The sequence below is a fragment of the Oreochromis niloticus genome, linkage group LG7, assembly GCF_001858045.2.
Source record: "Oreochromis niloticus isolate F11D_XX linkage group LG7, O_niloticus_UMD_NMBU, whole genome shotgun sequence".
In the NCBI taxonomy this organism is placed as follows: domain Eukaryota; kingdom Metazoa; phylum Chordata; class Actinopteri; order Cichliformes; family Cichlidae; genus Oreochromis; species Oreochromis niloticus.
In genome coordinates this window covers 30,900,954-30,921,454 of record NC_031972.2, presented here as the reverse complement: position 1 = coordinate 30,921,454, position 20,501 = coordinate 30,900,954, and the positions used below count along the sequence as shown (strand labels likewise).

At 38.2% G+C, this 20,501-nt stretch overlaps 1 protein-coding gene across 1 annotated transcript in view; it reads left to right on the top strand.

Annotated features, from left to right (window-relative positions):
* Nucleotides 1–20,501, top strand: part of cacna1bb (calcium channel, voltage-dependent, N type, alpha 1B subunit, b) — a 205,377-nt gene that overhangs the window by 146,785 nt on the left and 38,091 nt on the right. Inside the window, exons 26-35 of the mRNA XM_025908900.1 lie at nt 1,451–1,580; nt 2,310–2,369; nt 3,060–3,166; nt 5,602–5,613; nt 7,927–7,947; nt 12,684–12,780; nt 17,508–17,668; nt 17,790–17,927; nt 19,153–19,354; nt 19,846–20,010. Of these exons, the coding sequence (XP_025764685.1) occupies nt 1,451–1,580; nt 2,310–2,369; nt 3,060–3,166; nt 5,602–5,613; nt 7,927–7,947; nt 12,684–12,780; nt 17,508–17,668; nt 17,790–17,927; nt 19,153–19,354; nt 19,846–20,010 (1,093 nt within the window). The remainder of the gene's footprint in view (nt 1–1,450; nt 1,581–2,309; nt 2,370–3,059; nt 3,167–5,601; nt 5,614–7,926; nt 7,948–12,683; nt 12,781–17,507; nt 17,669–17,789; nt 17,928–19,152; nt 19,355–19,845; nt 20,011–20,501) is intronic.

The window sequence follows — 20,501 nt, the reverse complement described above, 5'->3', positions numbered from 1 at the left end:
TGACTCTTTAGTGGTTAATAACGAATCACCGTTATTCTCACTTGTCATGCTTAAATAAATCCTTTCTCTTTGGGATATTTCATGCCTCACCTACACACAAAGGCAACAGTCACTCCCAGAAGTGGAGCTCTGGGTGTAGCTTCAATTTGGAGTCATTTTCTCTGTGAGGACCTGTAAAGAATCTATGCTTCTTAAAGGCAGTTTGGAGTTTATGGGCTTTTAGTGACTCAGTTAAACTCCCGCATACAAGACATACAAGACATTATACTCCACAGTTACTGGACTGAAAGCCAATCAGTGAGCTCCACTTTTTAATGAAGGCTGAAATACTGATAAAGAGCCTGTACGCAATTATTTTAGCATCCTAGATATCCAGTTAGGTCGCTTAGAAAGATTCTAGACAGATAAGTAAAGTGCTCACAAGGTAAATTCAGACAGAAAGCTAAATATTGGGGCAATCACATTATAAATGAATTTAAAGTAAAACTGAAACAGAGTTTTTGGAGCAACTGCAAATATACAGTACTGTGCAAAATTCTTGAACCATCCCTCATTTGTTTTAATTTTGCTTCCAGGGAGCCAGAGCGTCTTGCAATTTCTTTTAACCTCCTACCTGCCGTCCACATATGCGGACATCACATTTTGGGTTATTTAGACCAAAATACTTAATTTTGCTCTACAAGGGCCTGATATCCACTTACGAGGACATTATACTGCTACTGTTCTATCAAAATTTTAAACGAATATCCTCATATGTGGCTTTCATTTCGATAGAAACAAAAATCAGGTAAAAAAAAAAATCTGGTAACTCTCTGTTTTTACATTCATCGGGTCCCAATATGCCCAAATATCAAAGAGAAATTAAAATGCATGCCGTGGAAGAGTTCGGGTCTTAGGAGGTTAAAGTGGTCACGGACTATTCCAGGCTTTCAAAAGGTCTTTCAAAGCTTTTCTTTGGACATTTGCTGCTTTTTGGATCCTTTTCTCTTTACCCAATTAGTATAAAGAAGGTGGCACCAAAAAATTTGAGGCCATTGGATGCTCAAGTGGTCTCTTATATACAAGTGAGCTAAAGCGTGGGATAGTTGAACATTTCAGCCTTTTAAGATTTAAGACAAGAATTGAATCATAGTCAGAAGCAGTGACCATAGCATAAAATGCAGATGCTATAGTAATGCTAATGCTATAAATAAAAAAATAAATCTAAATAGTAATGCTATAAATACGCAGATGCTCTATAGCTCTGTGAACTCAGCTGACGATGAATACGTCATAGTTCAGCGGCAGATTCATGCCCACCTTCATGTATTGTTTTGGATATGCGTTTGTCCACGGCCTGTTATGGAAGGATGTCACCTGAAAGCACCTTGTGAGCTGTCACTGCTGAGCGTGTAGTACATTTGCTCGTGTTTGTGCGTGTGTGTGTTTATATGTTTGTGGTCTTGTGCAGGGTGCGACGGCTGTGTCACTATGTGGTCAACCTACGCTACTTTGAAATGTGCATCCTGACGGTCATTACCATGAGCAGCATCGCCCTGGCAGCTGAGGACCCCGTGCAAGCCAATGCGACGCGCAACGACGTGAGTCAGGCCTACATCAAGACTTCATAAATAAACATCTGAAAGTACACAACAAACACACTTGTTGTCAGACAGATAAACACACATGGACAAGTATGTGCATGAAAATACGCAGGCTAGCACAGGCCGGATGAGGATTCACACATAAACACGTCTCATTTGGGCTGACTGACTGATTCATTTGGACCGATTGAGAAGTTCTTCCTAACAGGATCTGACAGTTTACCCATGTTGAGGAATGAGTGGTAGGAGGCACAAAAACAAACTTTTAATCATTTCTTGGTGAAATAACTGATTCACAAGTGGTTCAGAGCCAAAAATCCAGTAACTATCCTGTTTTTGTATTCTTTACATCCCTGTGTGATATGTTAGCCCATGCTGGGAATAAAGATGATTTTTTTGTTTTGTTTTGACAGACGAGCACAGCTAATTAGTATTGTAGTCAGGGGTGCAGAGGAAAACTGTGTGTGTGTGTGAGTGTTGTTTACTTTTTGGTGAGTGTGTCCGCCGGTTGTGTGGTGTTAAGGTAATGTGTATCTATGCAGAAGAGCGCAAAGCTGACAGAGATCTTTGGCAGGACATAGGAACGCGTTGTGCATATCTGGTCCATTCTTACACACACACACACACACACACCCTTTCAAAGAGTCTTACACTGAAAGCATCTGTCGCTGGGTCTGTTAGTGAGTCATTTTAAAGGATATTTCCTTATTGCTTAACTTTTTGCAGGTTCTCAAGTACCTGGATTATGTCTTCACTGGAGTCTTCACTTTTGAGATGGTGATTAAGGTGAGAAGGATGGAATAATCAAGGTATATTTTCATTTGAGCCGCATGAGCTATGAAAACCTGCTGTGTAAGATTCTGGTAATTTTCAAGTCAAACGTCTACAATTCTGTGGTGTGCTAAATGTAAAGATTCCCTTAATCAACACTCAACAAAGCTAAAAAAAAACACAATCACAAAGTAATAAAACTACACTGACACTTTCTCCAAAAATATTGCATTAGTATAATACTTGATAGATGCCTTGATCACTAAAATACAGAAAACTATTTGATGTAAACTGGCTCACAGATTTCTCCATAATAATTAGTCCAATTAGGAAGCAGCAGGAATAGTTTCATGACAGGCATTAATTTCTATCAGCTTGAAGATACTGTCCTTTTCTGGATATATGCACTGTTTATTTATATAGCATAAGATATATAGAAATCTGTCTGGTTTTCTTTATCTAATAAGGATTTGTTTCTTAATGAGCTTTTGTCATTTTTAACCAAATTTAGCTTGTTAGACTTATTTTTACTTTATGCTTTTGACCTCCTTATAACCACATCTGAGCTTTAATGAAAAGGCCAGCAAACTGTGGATAGCATGTCACTGACATTACTAATTGGCTTTGTGGCTTTATGTGGAGATAACACTCCATCCTAATGTGTCTAATTTAATTCTGCAATTCCATCACTCTCTGCGACTCCAGATGATTGACCTGGGACTGCTTCTCCACCCTGGCTCTTATTTCCGTGACCTGTGGAATATTCTGGACTTCATCGTGGTCAGCGGAGCTCTGGTGGCCTTTGCCTGCTCGTGAGTCAACTTTCCCTTGAATTTTTTTCTGTTCATTATTTTATCATCCCAGCAGCGCTTGAATATAATGTACACCAACCACATAACAAGATGTGGAAACCATCATCATTAAAACGCCAAATGGTTTGTTTTGTTGCCTTCTCTCCACTATCCATCAGTGAAGTGGACGAGCATTATGAATTTTAATGTGCTCGTCTTATTGTTTTCCCATGAATTCCAAGAATTTTGTGTTGCCCGGCGGTTATTTTGCTGCCATGACTATGTCAAACGCTGCTTTCATTGTTACATAAAGTCTTCACAGCCCCTCCCTGCTAGTTGGCTAATAGGTCATGCACAATTTGGCTGATAGGTTTAAGGTTCAGGTGGAGACAGAAGGACTGGATTTTCCCATGACTGTCGGACTCTAGCTGCCATCTAGTTGGTACTTTGGATTTAATACCTTATACAGAATCTGCTTATGAATATTATTTTTCTTTTTAGTAGAGTAGAAGTTCAAACATAGTATGGATCATAGACTGTGTATAAAACACTGCATCAACTTATTTACATTGTGCATGATTTAGGTATGAATGAGTTTAGCAAAGGTAACAATGTTTCCACACATCTTTTCTATACATTCTGTAAAATGTTTATGATGTCATTTGCTAGTTTTAAGTCTTATTTAATATGGTCAGGTATTTATTTTAAATATATGGTCACATTTATAGTTGGATTGATGATAAAGAAGGGCATTACCACCTTGTCATAGACAATTAACTAGAATGATGACCAAAATGCTCATGTTTAGGCTTCAAAACAATGGCGTAAACCATTAGGTGATAACATGGTGACCATGTTTTGTCCATTTTTTATATACAGTCAATGGTATGGGCAACCGCACTGTTTACAGTGTTGTGAGAAAGTATTTGTCCCCTTCCTGATTTCCTAATTTTTGCACATTTGTACGTTTCAGATAATCAAACACAAACAATTGCAAATAACCACAGGTAAATACAAAATTCATTTTTCAGTTTTTTCAGATGATGATTTCATTTATGAATGGGAAAGTTATCCAAACCTACCTGGCCCTATGTGAAAAAGTAACCTGAAATCAAGTGTTTACGATACCTGGCAATGGCCAAAGCACATCAATTTGATTGAAGTCCAGACTTTGACTAGGCCACTCCAAAACCTCCTTTTTTTTGTCTGGATTTTTTTGAGCCATTCAGATGTGGACTCACTGAATATCCCAAGTTAACTTGAGTTACAAGTTTTGTCTCGTCAGTCCACAGAATATTTTGTCAAAAATCTTGGAGACCATCAAGATGTTTTCTGGCAAATGTGAGATGAGCTTTTGTGTTCTTGTTGGCTAGCAGTGGTTTTCTCCTTGAACACTCCCTTGGGTTTTTCCCAGTCTCTTTCTTATTGTTAAATTATGAACTCTGACCTTAACTGAGGCAAGTGAGTCCTGCTGTTCTTTAGATGTTGTTCTGGGTTGTTTTGTGGCCTCCTTGATAAGTCATCAATGCACTCTTGAAGTAATTTTGATAGGTTGGTCACTCCAGGGAAGGTTCACCACTGTTATAAGTTTTCTCCATTTGTGGATAATGGGTGTCAGCGCGATTCGCTGGAGCTCCAAAGCCTTAGAAATGGCTTTGTGACCCATTCCAGAGTTATAGATGTCAATGACTTTGTTTCTCAGCTGTTTCTTTCAACTGTGCCACGATGTGATGTGGTTAATCACAGAAAGATTCATGATTTAACAAGCAGGGCACTCACTTTTTCACATAGAGCCAGTTAGGTTTGGATAGCTTTTTTCCCATTAATCAATGAAATAATAGTAATGTAAAAACAAAATTTTGCATTTACGTGGGTTATCTTTATTTAATACAAAAATTTAGGTAAAAGAAGAAACTCTGGAAAGGGGCCAGATTTTTTTCATTGCATTTTTTTTATTGTATAACCTGCCCTTAGATACTGTGGTGTAAGTCAAAATTAAATCCCCACTTGCACTGTATCCTCAGTGGAACTGACTCTGTATTGGTGAGCATTCTTACTGGTATCAGTAGCAGACTTATTCTTGTTACCTGTATTTCAGTATATCTCAGTATACAACTGGTTTGGAAATGATGTAAATAAATGTTTTCCAAAGCCAGAGGAGTTCTGGGTCTCTTGAGAAAGCTGGTGATCACACATTTTGTTTTGAACAATGTTTTCAGGGTTTTTTGCCACTATTTCACACACCGACTGAAACTCTCCACAGTTGCCTGTCACCTGTGTGTTTTTCTTTGTAACGCTTTCTGTCTCTGATTTCTCTTTTTCCCTTTTTTTTTTGTCTTTTGCCAGCTGTAGGTTGATGCTTGTCTCTGTCTTTTATCTGTTGCTGACTCTTTCTCTGTATTCTCTCTGTCACTTTTTCTCTTTCTTCTTTGTTTTCTGGCTTGGATTGCTTTCAGGAGCCTTATGGGGTAATGCCTGCTCTTTCTGTCAGTCTGTCTGTTTATTCATGTGCATATCTGCCCGTTTGAATCAGTTTTTCTCCACCTTAGCTTGTGGTATTTACAGCAAGGTGTTTTTTTTGTCTTCTCACAGCTAAATGTTTTGCACAAATGTCATATTTTGTTACTTTCTATTCTTATCATCGCCACCACAGTCACGATTAAAGACATTGCATTTCCTCTGTTTGTGTTATGTAACTATGTTTGTGTTACATCTGTATTCAGGTTACATAAGAGCAATTACCCATTTTCCGTTTATTGGACATATTTTATGTGTATTAGCCGCAACAACGTACACAGTGCACAGTGGGGCAGTGCTGAGAGTGAACAAAACACTGTTTCAAAAACATATCAGACATTTGAGCTTTCATAGGGTGATTCAGATCATTATAAACACAAAGAAACCGAATGATGCTGCTTATAATAACAATGCAAATAAATAAAAGAGCTAAATAAAAACTATTAAACAGAGTGAATGATATATGAAGGATTTACTTACCAATAATGCACAGTTAATGATATTCAGGAGTTCAGATTGAACCCCTTCATCCCTCCATTCAGCTTTCACTTCCTGTCTGGCATTTTGTTTCTCCCGTCAGCTCTGTAATCAACTCTCATTCACACCAATCAACCATGTAAGAGGCTCCATTCGCAGCGCCAGGTCTAATGGATAGATGTGATGCCTGACAACCTACATTTTATTTTTATTTAGATCTTATTTTCATACTTAATCTAAACACAGGAAAAAGGAAGGCAAGTTGTAAGCCTCTTACGTGAACTGTCTGTTTTGAAACATCCAGCACAGTTATTGCTTTGAGTTTTTGCAGGTGCTTACTTTAGGATCAATGTCTAAATATAAAACGATTTTATATATTAATATTGTGTTTCAACTGAAAGGTCAAAATTTATTTAAAAACTGTGATAACTTTTTGACCGATCCAATTCAAAGTTGTTAATCCACACTAATTTTTCTGTTACAATTTTTTTTCATGGAAATTTATAGTTTGAAAATGATTTTTAATCTCACTTAAAAAGCTGTGTTTTGTCGTAAAGAAGCAGTGAAGAAGACAAACTCGAGGTCTTTATGTGTCCATAGTGTAAAACCTGACCTGTAACAACTTTAGGAAAATTAGGCACCGAACATTATTTCTAATGGCCAGCAGGTGGCGACTCCTTTGGTTCCAAAAATAAGTGCAGCTATATTGAAGGTTATGAGAAAATGAATGTATTCCTTGCATGATCTGTGACCTTAATGAACATTTTCTTGATGAGATTAAGCTCTCAATTGCTTGTTTTTAGTCTTATTTAATACAGTATGATGTTAATTTTGAAAATTATGGTATTCACTATTAGTAAAAAGGACAATAAAGCTTTAGTAATTTAATAATTACTAGTTTTTGAGCGAGAGGTGCTCAGCTTTCAGACAGGTCCACACCTTGTTTATCACTTTCAAGCGAGATGGCTACGGCAAAACCGCTCTGCTTGAGGCTTCAAAACAGCAGTCCACAAACTAATGGGTGATGGATGAACAGTGATACTGTTGCTACATTCGTCTTTTATATACAATTCGTAGAGAGCAAACTAACATGTAGCCACTAATCGGTCCCAGCTTAAAATTGATAAAACTGTCAAACAAATCATTCACAGAAAATGTAAAACTCAAAGACACATATTTACAAAATGTTTTTATTTGCTTCAGAAATGGTAAAATGCAAATGTCAGTACAACATTCTGTAACATTATTACCTTTATTATTATTTTGCATTTTATACAAATTTTCTAAAATATTTTCCGCAGCAGTAGTAATACACCACATGATCAGAGTATATATAGCTGCAGATCCGCATTGGCGTCTTGGCTCCGTACCCATGATCTTCAGCATACTAAAAAACTGCAATGTAACAGAATTACTGTAGGACCATGTTTCTTAACTCCAGGGTTTATGCAGTCAGTCATGACATTATTATCATCTTCATGTCATCAATTTGATTTTCCCTCATATTCAGTATCCACAAACACTATTTCTTCCGAATATTTCATCCAGCTTATCTTGCTTTAAAAGGGTGTTTACTTTAAATTTACTTAAAAGTCACTTTTTTGTCTCTTATCTTTGTTTTCCTTTGATGTGTTTTGAAGTTTGAACCACCAAAATTGTCACTATATCTTCAGGCCTGGGTGATATCTGTGTAAAGTGTTTATTTTGCTCTGTCTTGCTTTACATGCTGCTGTCTGTCTTTGTGTATTGTCTGCGTGCATATGCTTATCATTTCTTTTCCCCATCAGATCGCAACAAAGCGTGGCCAGGTGGGAATTGTCAGTATCTACTTTTTTTCTTTTTAACCCCTCGTACCCTTTTACCCTCCACCTGTGAAACACAGAACATTCCTCTTATCAGCCTCCGAGGTTTACGTTGTCGAACTTCATCCCAAAGTGCTTGGGATGTGACTCCCTTCCCTCCCTTTTATAAACCTTTTCTCCTGTCCCAGTATTGGGACATCAAGACAAAAAGGAAATATTGGGAGCTCTCCCTCATAGCTTTCAGAAGTTAATCAACACACAGACGGGGATTTGGGCCGCAGGAGTCTGAAACTCAGGTTATCAGTTGTATCAAAGCTTAAGTCCTTACCTATCCTATCAGTTTTCTCTTTTAATCATGACTAAAGTCAATTTTATTGGTTAAATATCCAAGAGATTACCAACCTCCACCTTCATCTTCATCTTTATGCCTATGGAATTAGAGGGCAGCCAATAAAGGATTATAGCTTCTCTCATGAATTCACCTTAAATAATTTTTTTAATTTGTTCCTCACAGCCTGTCGTGTTTGTAAGGAAAATCACAATAGACATCTGTTTTTCTCTGTTAAAAGAGAGTTTTTGCTTTGTTAATATTTGTTTTTGAAAAAGACAGAATTTTAGAGTATGCCATATTTTTAACCTTTTAAAAATGTTTCTGAATAAATGGAAGCAGCGATCGGGCTACACTGGGTGAAGAGTGTGTTAACAGTGTCCTCTTGCAATGTTGTAGATTTTAAAATACTCCCATTAGTAGAAAGCAAAAAGGAAAATGGAGAAAATATGCAAACCAGCTGCTGCTTATGCACTAGAGGCTCTAAATGAACACTAGAAAGGCTGACCTACGATACGGATTGTGTTGGAGATATTTTTTAAAATGTGATTTTTGACCCTCATTTTCAGCTTTTCCTAATAGTCAAAGAAAACCTTCACTATTACCATTAAAAATGGGAAATAATAAGCCAAACATACATTATACGAAATTCCTCAAGAACTTTGAGTCCTCTGTAAATTTTGAAACAGATAGCAGGAGCTTTGCGCATCCGATTTTGCTGATGCAGCTTTAGACGTCAGATGTTACGTGTCTGAACAGGAAATCTTCTCTTTCATGAGTGAGCAGCAGCTACACAAGTTCAGCTACTCCAGATGACCTCATATGTGTGGGTGCTGAATACGTTGCAATCACCGCTGATGTGTGGTGCATCGACATGAACACACAAACTCCTCGCCCGTGCCCAACTCATGCTCACATTTCATCTTCCTCCCCCCCGTGGCGCTTCTGAAAGCTATTGGGAGACTGTTCTTGCCATCTCAATGTGTTGAGGTCCTTAAAAAGCAGGACTGGCATTGACTTTGCAAATTGCATGCCAGAGTATCCAAGTTATCCAAGCATGAGAGCCGCATGCCGTTTTGTTAGATTTTTTTATTGAGAATTTGAAAGGCCCCTAGAGGCAGAATATTTTGGAACCATGCTTCTTTCCGGTTTGAGTTCTGTCCTTCCCTCGCCAGTCACCACATATTAAAAAAATAGCTATGTTCATTATTCTGGTGGGTTTCTCTGAGTCCCCTAGTCCCTAATAACAATCCTTTCTTTTTAATGAGACCCTGTAAAGCGCTGACATACTGACCTGGGTCTGTGCGAGTGTGTCTGTGCTTGTCCAGCTACCTTAATGAGAACCATTTTCACTTTGTTCTTGCTCTGATGCTCCCAATCTGTAGAGGAACTTTTTGTCCTGTCCTCACTTCTCCAAAGGTCTTTTAAGGCTGGGTTTTAGGGTTACTGAGAGGTTTAGACACAGTTAGGGTGGTTAAAATAGGTAAGCACACTATGAGCCGGGTAAGGTATTGAAGAAAGCATTACTGTATGTTAAAACTTTGTAGCTTTGTTTCTACATTTTGTTTTTGTTTGCCTGTATCTTATTTTTATTCTTGCTGCAAGACTAATTCTAATGTGCCAAGAGGCTAGCCTCCAGGTAATGACCCATAAAGAAGACACAAGAGGAAAGGATTGTGCTTTAAATTTAAGGTGTATCCCCATTTTATTGATATAGTTGGAACATGCTCGTTTTTGGAAATATGCTTTTTACTATTGCAGGTCGAGGACATCTTAGCCTAGTATGCTAATGTTAAAAGCTTGTGATATGCTTTTGGGTATCTCGAACTAATAAAACTTTCCAGACAGGAGTAAACCAAAAGTTTGAGTTCTTTACAGAACTCTTCATTTAAAACGCACTCACCTGCCACTTTGTTAGGTACACCTGTTCAACTTCTAAATAAGTAACTATTCAGCCAATCACATGGCAACAACTCAGTGCATTGAGGGATGTAGACATGATTGATACAACCTGCTAAACTTCAAACCAAGCATCAGAATGGGGGGAAAAAATGTGATTTAAGTGACTGATCAACAGATATAATGAATGCTAATATACTGGGATTTTACCATGCAGGCAGGGTTTACAGAGAATATTCTGGAAAAGATTAAATATCCAGTGAACAGTAGTTTTCTGGGCAAAAATGCCTTATTGGTGTCAAAGGTCAGGGGAGAATGGCCACACTGCTTCCAGCTTATAGAAAAGAAAGAGTAACACAAATATCCAGTTGTTACAACCAAGCAATGCAGAACAAGTTGATCCTTAAAGTACATGGGCTCCATGAGCAGAAGAACTCACCGCGGTAAATATAGTCTCAGGAAACTGAGACTATATTTCACCAAAATTTGACAACAGAAGATTAGAAAAATGATGTTGCAACATGTTGTAAACGTTGTTACAACAGATAGTAGGGGGGATTCGGTGTAAACGACATGAAAGCATGGATCCATCTTGCCTTGTATCCAAATGTTAGGCCGCTGGTGGTGTAACGGTGTAGGGGGATATTTTCTTGGTACATTTTTTTTTTACACTTTACCAATTAAGGACCACAGCCTACCCGAGTAATTTTGCTGACATTGTCCATGCCTTCTTGAGCACAGTGGTCAACAGGATAACACTCCATGTCACGAAACTCACATCATCTCAAACTGGTTTCTTGAACATTACACTGTACTGTACTCAAGTGGTCCTCTACAGCCACCAGATTACAATCCAGCAGAGCATCTTTGGGATGTGGTAGAACAGGAAATATGCATGATGGATATACAGTTGACATCCACAATGCGTGTTAATTAAAACTCCTTGACACTCACACTATCCTTGGCCAGAGTCACTCAGTGAATGATGGCTCAACTGTATGTCATTACCATGACGGCTAGTTTTTAAACCCCCACGCTTACTTCCCATAATTAGTGATCAAAACGTGCAACGTCTGCAGTGACAGCAGTGGTTCCTGCAAAGAAACTGCCTCCTGCACCTGCGGCAGTTTCTTTGTGCATTTACTGTAAAAATGCAGGATGATTATGTGTGTTATTAAACAGAAACAACGCTAGTTTGTATTGTGGAAGAAGCATCCAAGGAAGCAATACCTGAAACAATTCACTACCAGACATAGTCCTTCAATGAAAACTTGAAGTATGAAATGAAAGGGGTGTAATTTCACTGTTGTGTGAATAGCTTTTGTTGTGGATTTTGAAGATGGAAAAAACAGACCAAAGGAAAGATTAAAGGAAAAGAAAACAAGAACAAAGGGAATGAAAATGGAAAGAGGCTTAAAAAGGGGTTGGGAAGAAAATACATTATAACAGGAAACAGAAAAATAAACAGAAAATACACTGAAGCATGTAAGAAACAAACAAAAAAGAAGGTCAGAATCTTCAAAGAAAGGAAATATTGAATGTCAGGAAGGTTGTACCAGAAGTAAGCAGTGAAAAGGTGTGGAGGGAAGGGATGACTGAATGATGGAATGAAGAAGTGGAGGAAGGGCAATAAGGAAGGAAAAAGGAAAAGGATTAATAAAGGAAGGCAGGAAAGAAAGGAAGTGGTTATAGAAACATGAACAGGAGGATGGGAAAAGATAATAGAAGGAAGTAAGGTTAGAAGGAAGGGAAAAATAAAGATGGAAAGATAGAATAAGGAAAAGAAAGAATTAAGAAGGCTGGGGATGGGATCCAACAAGGGGGAGAGAAGAAAGGGAGGGAGGAAGGAAAAGAAAAAAGTGATGAAAAGAAGGATAAGAGGTTTGGAAGAAAGAAAGGGCAGCAGGTTTCAGGGAAACAAGGAACCAGGGGTGTTAGTACAAGGAAGGTGTAAAAAAAGATGATTAGAAGAAAACAGGCATAGTAAGGAGTTATACTGGGAGGAAAGAAGGGCATTAGGAGAAAGGAGAGGAGGGAAGGACAAAAGAATGAGGAATAAACAAGAAAGGGAAGAAAGGTAGGAAGGAAAAGAAGCATCAATGAAAAGACAAAAAGGATGAAATAAAAGGAAGAAAGGAAGTAGATATAGAAACAAGGAGAGGAAGGAATGACGAAAGGACAGGAGGATAAGAAGGAAAGAAGGAAGGGGGAAGGTAGAAAGGAAATAAGGAAGAAAGGCAGAGAAGTAGATAGGAAGGAAAGGAGCTAAGGAAAAAGGAAGGAAAACTAGGAAGGAAGATGTGTATCTGGGTAAGAAGAGAAGCCTGGTGAAGCATGTTTCTGTAGAATAACATAACTCACTCACATGCATGTGTTCTACTAACAGAATATATGCATCCTACAATATAAACCTGGCGAAGTGCAGTCAGTTCTTGTTAATGCAGCCTGAGTTGAAAGGGTTTAGAGTGTTGCTGCACTACATCACCCAGACTAACTGTACTCTCAATCTGCACAGAGGGACAAAAGGCAAGGACATCAACACCATCAAGTCCCTGAGGGTCCTCCGGGTCCTGCGGCCACTCAAGACCATTAAAAGGCTGCCCAAACTGAAGGTACGGTAATCGAATCTGTCACAGATCGTTCTGTAAGTCTGTAGGAAAAACCAAAAGAACCACAGAGCAGCTGGTGCAGCAGTCACTGATAGCTGGACACAGTATTACAAGGAACGGATATGTCAGATTTACCAATGTCGCTTTTAAATCATGTACAAAATTACAGTTTTAAAATGTAAGACTTGATATGTCTTCAGAGCATCTTTAACAGAGCTAAAGTCACATACATTAGAAACAACACTGTCTATTTTTCTTGTTTCCCAGAAAAAGCTCAGCAGCTGTCCTGGCAACTGTATACATATATTACCGGTTTTAATTTGAGTGTAAAAAGTATGTCGCTAAATCAGAGTCAAAACTTTTATTCATTTGATAGTGAATGTTTTTGATTTATTAATTTTTTTAATGTGTTGTTGTTGGGCTTTTTTTTTTTTTTTGGCCGTTTCTTTTTTTTTTCCAACCTCAGTTTTTTCAGTTTAAAATGATTTTCTCAGTTTCAGACTTTTAGCCCTGTGTTTTTTGTTGTGGGCGTGTATCAAGGGGGAGAGGCGGGGCATAGACTAAATAGGAACAGCTGCTGTGTTTGTTAGGAGTTAAAAAAATGAGCATTTTGGTTGAAAATGGCCACGGCTCTTTCAGGGGATTGATTGATTAAAGCTGTATTAAGGTGGAGGATTCCATTTTCAATATGATATACAGAAAATAATTCTTAGATTTCTACCAGCCAATCAGATAACAGTATTTTAGGGCATACTGTGAGTTCACCCTTCAACATAGTCCATGTTGGATAATCAGAAACTGTGTTTCTCAACATTTGGCAGGTGCCACCGGCATCCTGTGAAAGAGCAATGGCCATCTTAAACCAAAATGCTAATTTTTAACTTGTTACAAGCATAACACAGCAGCTGTCAATCATTACTGTATGCCCCCCCTCTCAACCTTGATACACGCCCACAACAAAAAACACAGGGCCAAAAGTCTGAAACTGAAAAAATTGCATTTGAAGCCAAAAACAAAAAATGTAAATGGTAAAAAATAAGCAGATTTGTGTGAAAACAAAGTCATTTGGTTTTTAAAACACGTTTCTTTTTTTTTCTTTTTTTTGAATATCAAACTTAGAATTTCAGTTTCAAATCACTTTTTCAAATCCATGTTAAAAATAAAAAAATAATGCCTCAAAATAATGGTTAACAGCACAAATCGTACCAACACATTCAACAACTTTGAAAATGGCATGCTTTTTACATTCACTGCAATGGGATAAGTCATGAGGTGAGTAGTGTCCGGGTGAAAAAAGAAATAAAAAGATCTTTTTGTTAACAATTACGTGTTAACAGCTCACAAGACTGCCGATTTGGCCCACAAATCCTGGTGAAAGCTAATTTCCTATCCCCAGTTTTTGTACTTTTAAGTGGAGGACAAAGGGGAGGCAAGTGGAAAACAACATGACAAAACACAGTTTGTCTATTCAGCCAAGAAAAACCAGAAACACTTAACTGCACTTATACTGTAATAGATAGACCTGCCACCACGCAGTTTAAAGCGTTCTGAACGTTGAAAGTCTACAAGAATCAGTGGAGCAACAGAACTAACACAACACATGTTGTGTTGCTCTGTGTTTGAATCCTGGTTTGTCTGTTGATCAGCTGGATCTATTCAGCACTTCATGCCTCCTCCTTATACGTCTCTGACACATTCCTGCACACAATCGGGAGGTACACAAAGTCTCAGAAAGCCTACTCTACCAAATCAGACATGAAAAGTTTGATTCTTGCTTCATTGTGACAGGTTTGGATTCACAACACTTACAACATGATTTAAGAGCCACAGAACAACCTCAACAACCTCAAAACAGTCTCTGAAATGCCTCAATCTACCTTCTGTATATTCACCATGTGTCTGAAGTTCTGACTTAGCTGTTCTGGTACTTTAGTAGGAGAGAGGTTGTTACACAGAGTTGGAGCTAAAGCAGTAAGAGCATGCTCCACCTTTGTTTAAAGCCTGGGCTGTGGAACCTTTATCAACAATTGATTGTCAGATCTGCTGGGTCCATAATAAAGGTTTAACAGTTTCTAGATGTAAAGCTGAGCCATACCATGGAGTGATTTAAAAGTGATCAATGGAATCTTAAATTGGATTCTTTAATATTTGGGGAGTCTGTGTACTCAAGAACAATAACAAATCACCAATAAATGTGCAGCTTCTGCTTGTCTTCAATGTGGTTACTTTTTTTAGCGGCTACTTTTAGAGGGGTCAGAAATACCAGCAGCTACTCCCTGTTCTGTTGAACACCTGTATTTAAGGTCTTATTTTACCAAAATATTAAATTTTAAGATAGTGCCAGTGAAGAAATTCTTTATACTCCAATAGTGATTTAAATGCTTAGATACTAAATTCTATATTCTGTGCCTTACACGCCTACAGTAGGCGAGTACTTGGGTCTCAAAGGAGTTTTGTGGCAGTTAACAGTGAAACACATACTTAATGCACTGTAACACATTACACTGATGATTTCTCATTGTTTAGCCAATGTTTTATGACTTTAGCGATGGGCTTATGCGATATATTTAATCATTTGGACTTGATTGCTGCATTTGCAGTGTTAATAGTTTGGCTTATTTGGTGCTCATTTACCTGTCAGTCTTGAGCTGGCAGCTATTCCTCTTTTGTTTGTGATGAATTGGCAATTATTTCAAATTGAGTTTGCAGAAACTGGGTTACCACAGAAGTGAAGTCTGTTCTTCTCTATTTATCTTCATTAAAATATGTTTAAATTGTGTGTTTCTAAAAAAGAAAAAAGAAAATCACTTAATTTAAAGAAAAAAATGTGGTGTTTTTTATGTGGATTTACAAAAACTCCAGGATTACATGCCTCATTATTGGAGGTGTTGCGCTAATTATACTGAGCTTATGGAGAATTGATTACTCCAGAGACTTTTGAAGATCTTTAAAATCAATAGTTAGAATTTATATAATATATTACCATGATACAGCTATTTAGATTTATAAAGAATTACACTGGGAGCACAATGCTCTACACAGAATCCTGTTTTCCTCATTTGTTGTCTCAGACACAGAAATGACAGCTTCCCTCTGCTGTGTGGACAAAAGTATGTGACAAAAGATGAGAGATCTGATTGGGCTAATAATAGTGAGATGATTGAGACAGATCGAAGGTGGCAGACAGACGCCCATCCAAAACTCTTCTTGGATACTTAGGGAGAGTGGTTTGACAGGACAGGCTGGTTAAAGTACCTCTGTCTTCACTCTGGAGTAAGAGCAGCCTAAATGGGAGTCACTCAAGTAGCAGCATATTCATTGGTTACATTGCATACATGTCAGAATGGATCGACAAAGCACTTCATCTCTCAAAGAGATCCCAGCACAAGCTGACAGAGATAGTGACAGGCACAGACTGCTGTTTGCAGGTGGAAGATGGGAAAGATATCTGGGTTTAGAACAAAGCTGACTGTGTCCACAAAGTGGTTAGTCTAGATTACATTTGATCCAGATTACTAGTGAGACTACAACAGCTTTTCATTCAGAAACAAAGCCATCTAACAGAAATCGTTGGTTTAGGAATATAGTCTTTGTTTAAAGTGAATATGTCAGCATTACAAACAGAATTGAAATGTCATCCCAGTAGTGTGAATTTGTTTAGGTGATGTCTTGCAGACAGCTGGCAACTGTATCGTCCCCATTTCTGCACCAACCTGCCTGTCAAAGCAGCTACATCTCTAATAATGCATCATTGTAAACCGTAAAATAATGTTTCAGCTGCTTCCTTATTCACAAGCGTTCACCACACAGGGTTTTTATACCAGGTGTCCTTCCTGATGTAACCTTACTGCTGTGGTGACCCCTTGTGGTTAAGCCAAAAATAGCACAACTTTAAATATTTATAAAATTTAAATTGTTTCATGAAAGAGTAAATAAAATATAGAAATCAAAAAAGTTTTTTAGAATCAGCCTGTAAACATTTATTGTTCCTTTAAAGTCAGGCATTTTAACAGAGGAGTCTCTGTGCAATGACTGCCTTTCGGAGGCAGCCTCAAGTGGCCATGAGAGGTACTGCATGTTGCTTGCCACTTTTATGATGACTTTTTTTCAGCCTGGAGGTTACAGTTTGGAAGATATACATAAATACCTTAAATCCAATTAGTTTAATTTCTATTCTGTTCTCTTTATATGGTATCAATTTAAAAAAACAAAAAAACAAAAACTGCATGCTTTATGCTGTAAGGTAAAGACCCTACAATATTAGAATGAAATCGCAACAATCACATGACACCCTATGAGCAAGCACCTGACGACAGTGGGAAGGAAAAACTCCCTTTTAACAGGAAGAAACCTCTGACAGAGGCAGCCATATGACGTAAAACACACAGAGTGAAAAGAACCCTAATAATATGCTTTGTCAGAAAGGAAAGCTTAAAAGTTGTCTTGAGGTTGTCTCCCGAATGCAAACTGGGAGCTGGTTCCATAACAAGGGGCCTGAAAGCTGAAGGCTCTGCCTCCCATTCTACTTTCAAATACTCTAGGAATCACAAGTAGGCCTTGAGCCTGAGAGAAAAGCACTCTGTTAGGATAATAAGGTACTGTGAGGTCTTTAGATCTGACAGGCCTGATTAGTCAAGAACTTTACAGTTCTCTGTGTGTGTGTGTGTGTGTGTGTGTGTGTGTGTGTGTGTGTGTGTGTGTGTGTGTGCGCTTGCGTGTGTTTTTCTCAGGCTGTGTTCGACTGCGTTGTAAACTCTCTGAAGAACGTCCTCAACATCCTCATCGTCTACATCCTCTTCATGTTCATCTTTGCTGTGATTGCTGTTCAGCTCTTTAAGGGGAAATTTTTCTACTGCAGTGACGAGTCCAAGACCCTGGAGAAAGACTGCAGGTATGTTTATATTACTGTTTTTATTACTGTTGTCTATTCTAACTACATCTTCCTCCTTCACCTTTTTGTCCTTTTTTTGTCACATCTTTTCAACTGATTCTGTCTGCTTTCTTGCTTTCAGGGGTCAGTTTTTGGACTACGACAGGGATGAAGTAACAGCAAAGCCCAGAGTGTGGAAGAAGTACGAGTTTCACTATGATAACGTGCTGTGGGCTTTTCTAACACTCTTCACCGTCTCCACCGGAGAGGGCTGGCCAGTGTAAGTCAGGACAGCCTGCATATCATTTTCAGTAGCACCTAGATGGAGGTCCAAGTGGTTTTTATCATTAAAGATATGAAACTAATAAATCTGATTAATTGGTGTAGAAAGAAATATTGCTCACATTTTTAGCTGACAGTAAGTGCTTGAGTATAGGAAACATTCGTGACTTTTTCAAGTTAAAATTTCCATTGGTGATTCATCCTGAAAGGCACTCATCACACCTGGAGCCAGATTGTACTGTGCAGTTTAAATGTACCTGATTTCTCCCAGACTTAATTACTGTGCATCCTGTTAATATGCAATCAAGTCTCATTGCATAGATGTCAGTCTGCCATTCTGTGCCTTAATGCCTTTGCTTGGGCTGAAGTACCACAAGCAGATTCATCGTTCTCTCTGTCAAAGGTCGTTGATGCCTGTTTGGTTTTTGGCATTTCATGTACTTACCTGAAAATGAAAAGTAGATTGCTAAACTGAGTGAGGTTGTCATGACAGCTGAAAATCACAGACTTTCAAACAAGCTGTGACAGCTCAATAAGACCATAATCACAAGGAAGGACTCTTGATTAGTTTTATGCTAGTACATTGCACATGTAGATACTGCAATATGAGTGCCAGAGACACAGCCTTATAACGTTTGGTTCTTAACCTAAAAGCCTTAACCTAAAATGATAATGTATAAAAGAAAAAGAAAAGAAATATTATTAATACATTAAACAGAAGACATGGAAGGAACCTCATCTGCTGACTAAAGGGTCACACATTTAAGGGTTGGACATAAGAAGCGCTGATGTTCAGCCAATAACAGATATTCTAAGCTCCAGTTGCCTAGTTAAATCTCCAATGTATTTACCATTTTTCTCATTGGTAGTCACTTCAATCGCTTGCCTCAAAGTGAAGGAAGGTTTTGTTATTCAAAGTCGCTGAATGTCATTGACTTTCTATGGGTACTATATCCAATTGCTATGGTTACCACATCCAGTTGATTCTTATGTGGATGTCCGTTTAGCCTCTGCTGGCATTGGCCAATTTTTTCAAGGTTTCTGAGTATAATCAGAATATTATCCTTTTCAAGATGGTTCTGTTTCATCTTTAAATTTGAAAATCTCTTCTGTTATTTTTCTATTGAGCCATTGACCTGCAAGCAACCAAAACCTGCTCAACACTTCAACAGGAAGAAATCTACATGGGTTTGAAAATGATTTCAGTCTTTCCTTCTTTTTAGTGTCCTGAAGCACTCTGTGGATGCCACATATGAGGACCAGGGTCCCAGTCCAGGCTTTCGCATGGAGACATCCATCTTTTATGTGGTCTACTTTGTGGTGTTTCCCTTCTTCTTTGTCAACATATTCGTAGCTTTGATCATCATAACTTTTCAGGAGCAGGGAGACAAGGCCATGTCGGAATGTACACTGGAAAAGAATGAGGTGAGAGTGGAAAGTAATGCACTTTATTGTGTGTGTTTTTTTTTTTTTTTTTCTTTTTGTGGGGGGGTGTTCTGGGAAGAAGAAAATAACACACAATACAAAGACACTGGTAATTTCTTCAGAGAGACTAGCACTCATGCGGATCCTCTTCTAAATGTCTCTACTATGCAAATCACATTAAACATGACAATTCCCTGCTCTTAAAAAGAAAGCAGCAGGGCTTATCTTCTCACTCCCTTCATCTCTTCTTCACAGGGACTTTGTGAAAATCCTGCTGTTTTCTTTCTATGATGTATTGGCTAGTGATCAGAGAACTTTAATTTGTGGTATCTTCTTTTAACATTACAAAACACTTAGAAAAGTCGGTAGTGGTATGCCAAGTGTTGTTTATTTTTAAACTTTGAATTCTTCTCTCTGATGAAAGATATAAAGTTGTTGCATCAGAGAGTGTTCTTACCCGATCTGTTTTGTTTTGTCTTTTCAACTCTCAGAGGGCTTGTATTGACTTTGCCATCAATGCCAAGCCGCTGACAAGATACATGCCAGAGAACAAGCAGTCCTTCCAGTACAAAATGTGGAAATTTGTGGTGTCGTCTCCTTTCGAGTATGCCATCATGACTTTGATCGCCCTCAACACCATCGTGCTGATGATGAAGGTCATTTTTTCTCCCACTAATGAGGCATGCGACAGTTCCCTTCAGACACCTCTGAGGCAGAGAAAGTAGTGCATTGGTTCAGCGATACTTATGCAGTTCCCAATTTGATACAACAGACTGTTGAAATATCAAAAAGGATTACAGGAGATGTTTTTATAAACGACCATTCAATCTTTTACTTTTAAAGGCAATAATGAAAACAACGGTGGTCTGGCATTGAGACATACTGTTGTTAGCAACTAACTATTGACACTTTACATTACATTACTTTCTAGTCTGAAGCAAAAGAGCTTGTATTTTATCCATTTCCTTTACTCGTCTTCTAATTATTCAGGTAATCCGGGTTATCTCATCTGGTCTGAATGATTATTTCTACCATTATGGAGCCATAGAAACTAACAATGAATCCTGATAAACCCTAAGTTTAGCTCTTGTTCACCTTCAAGGTTGTCTCTTTGGGAAGCTCTGAACTGCATCCTACATGGCTGTAA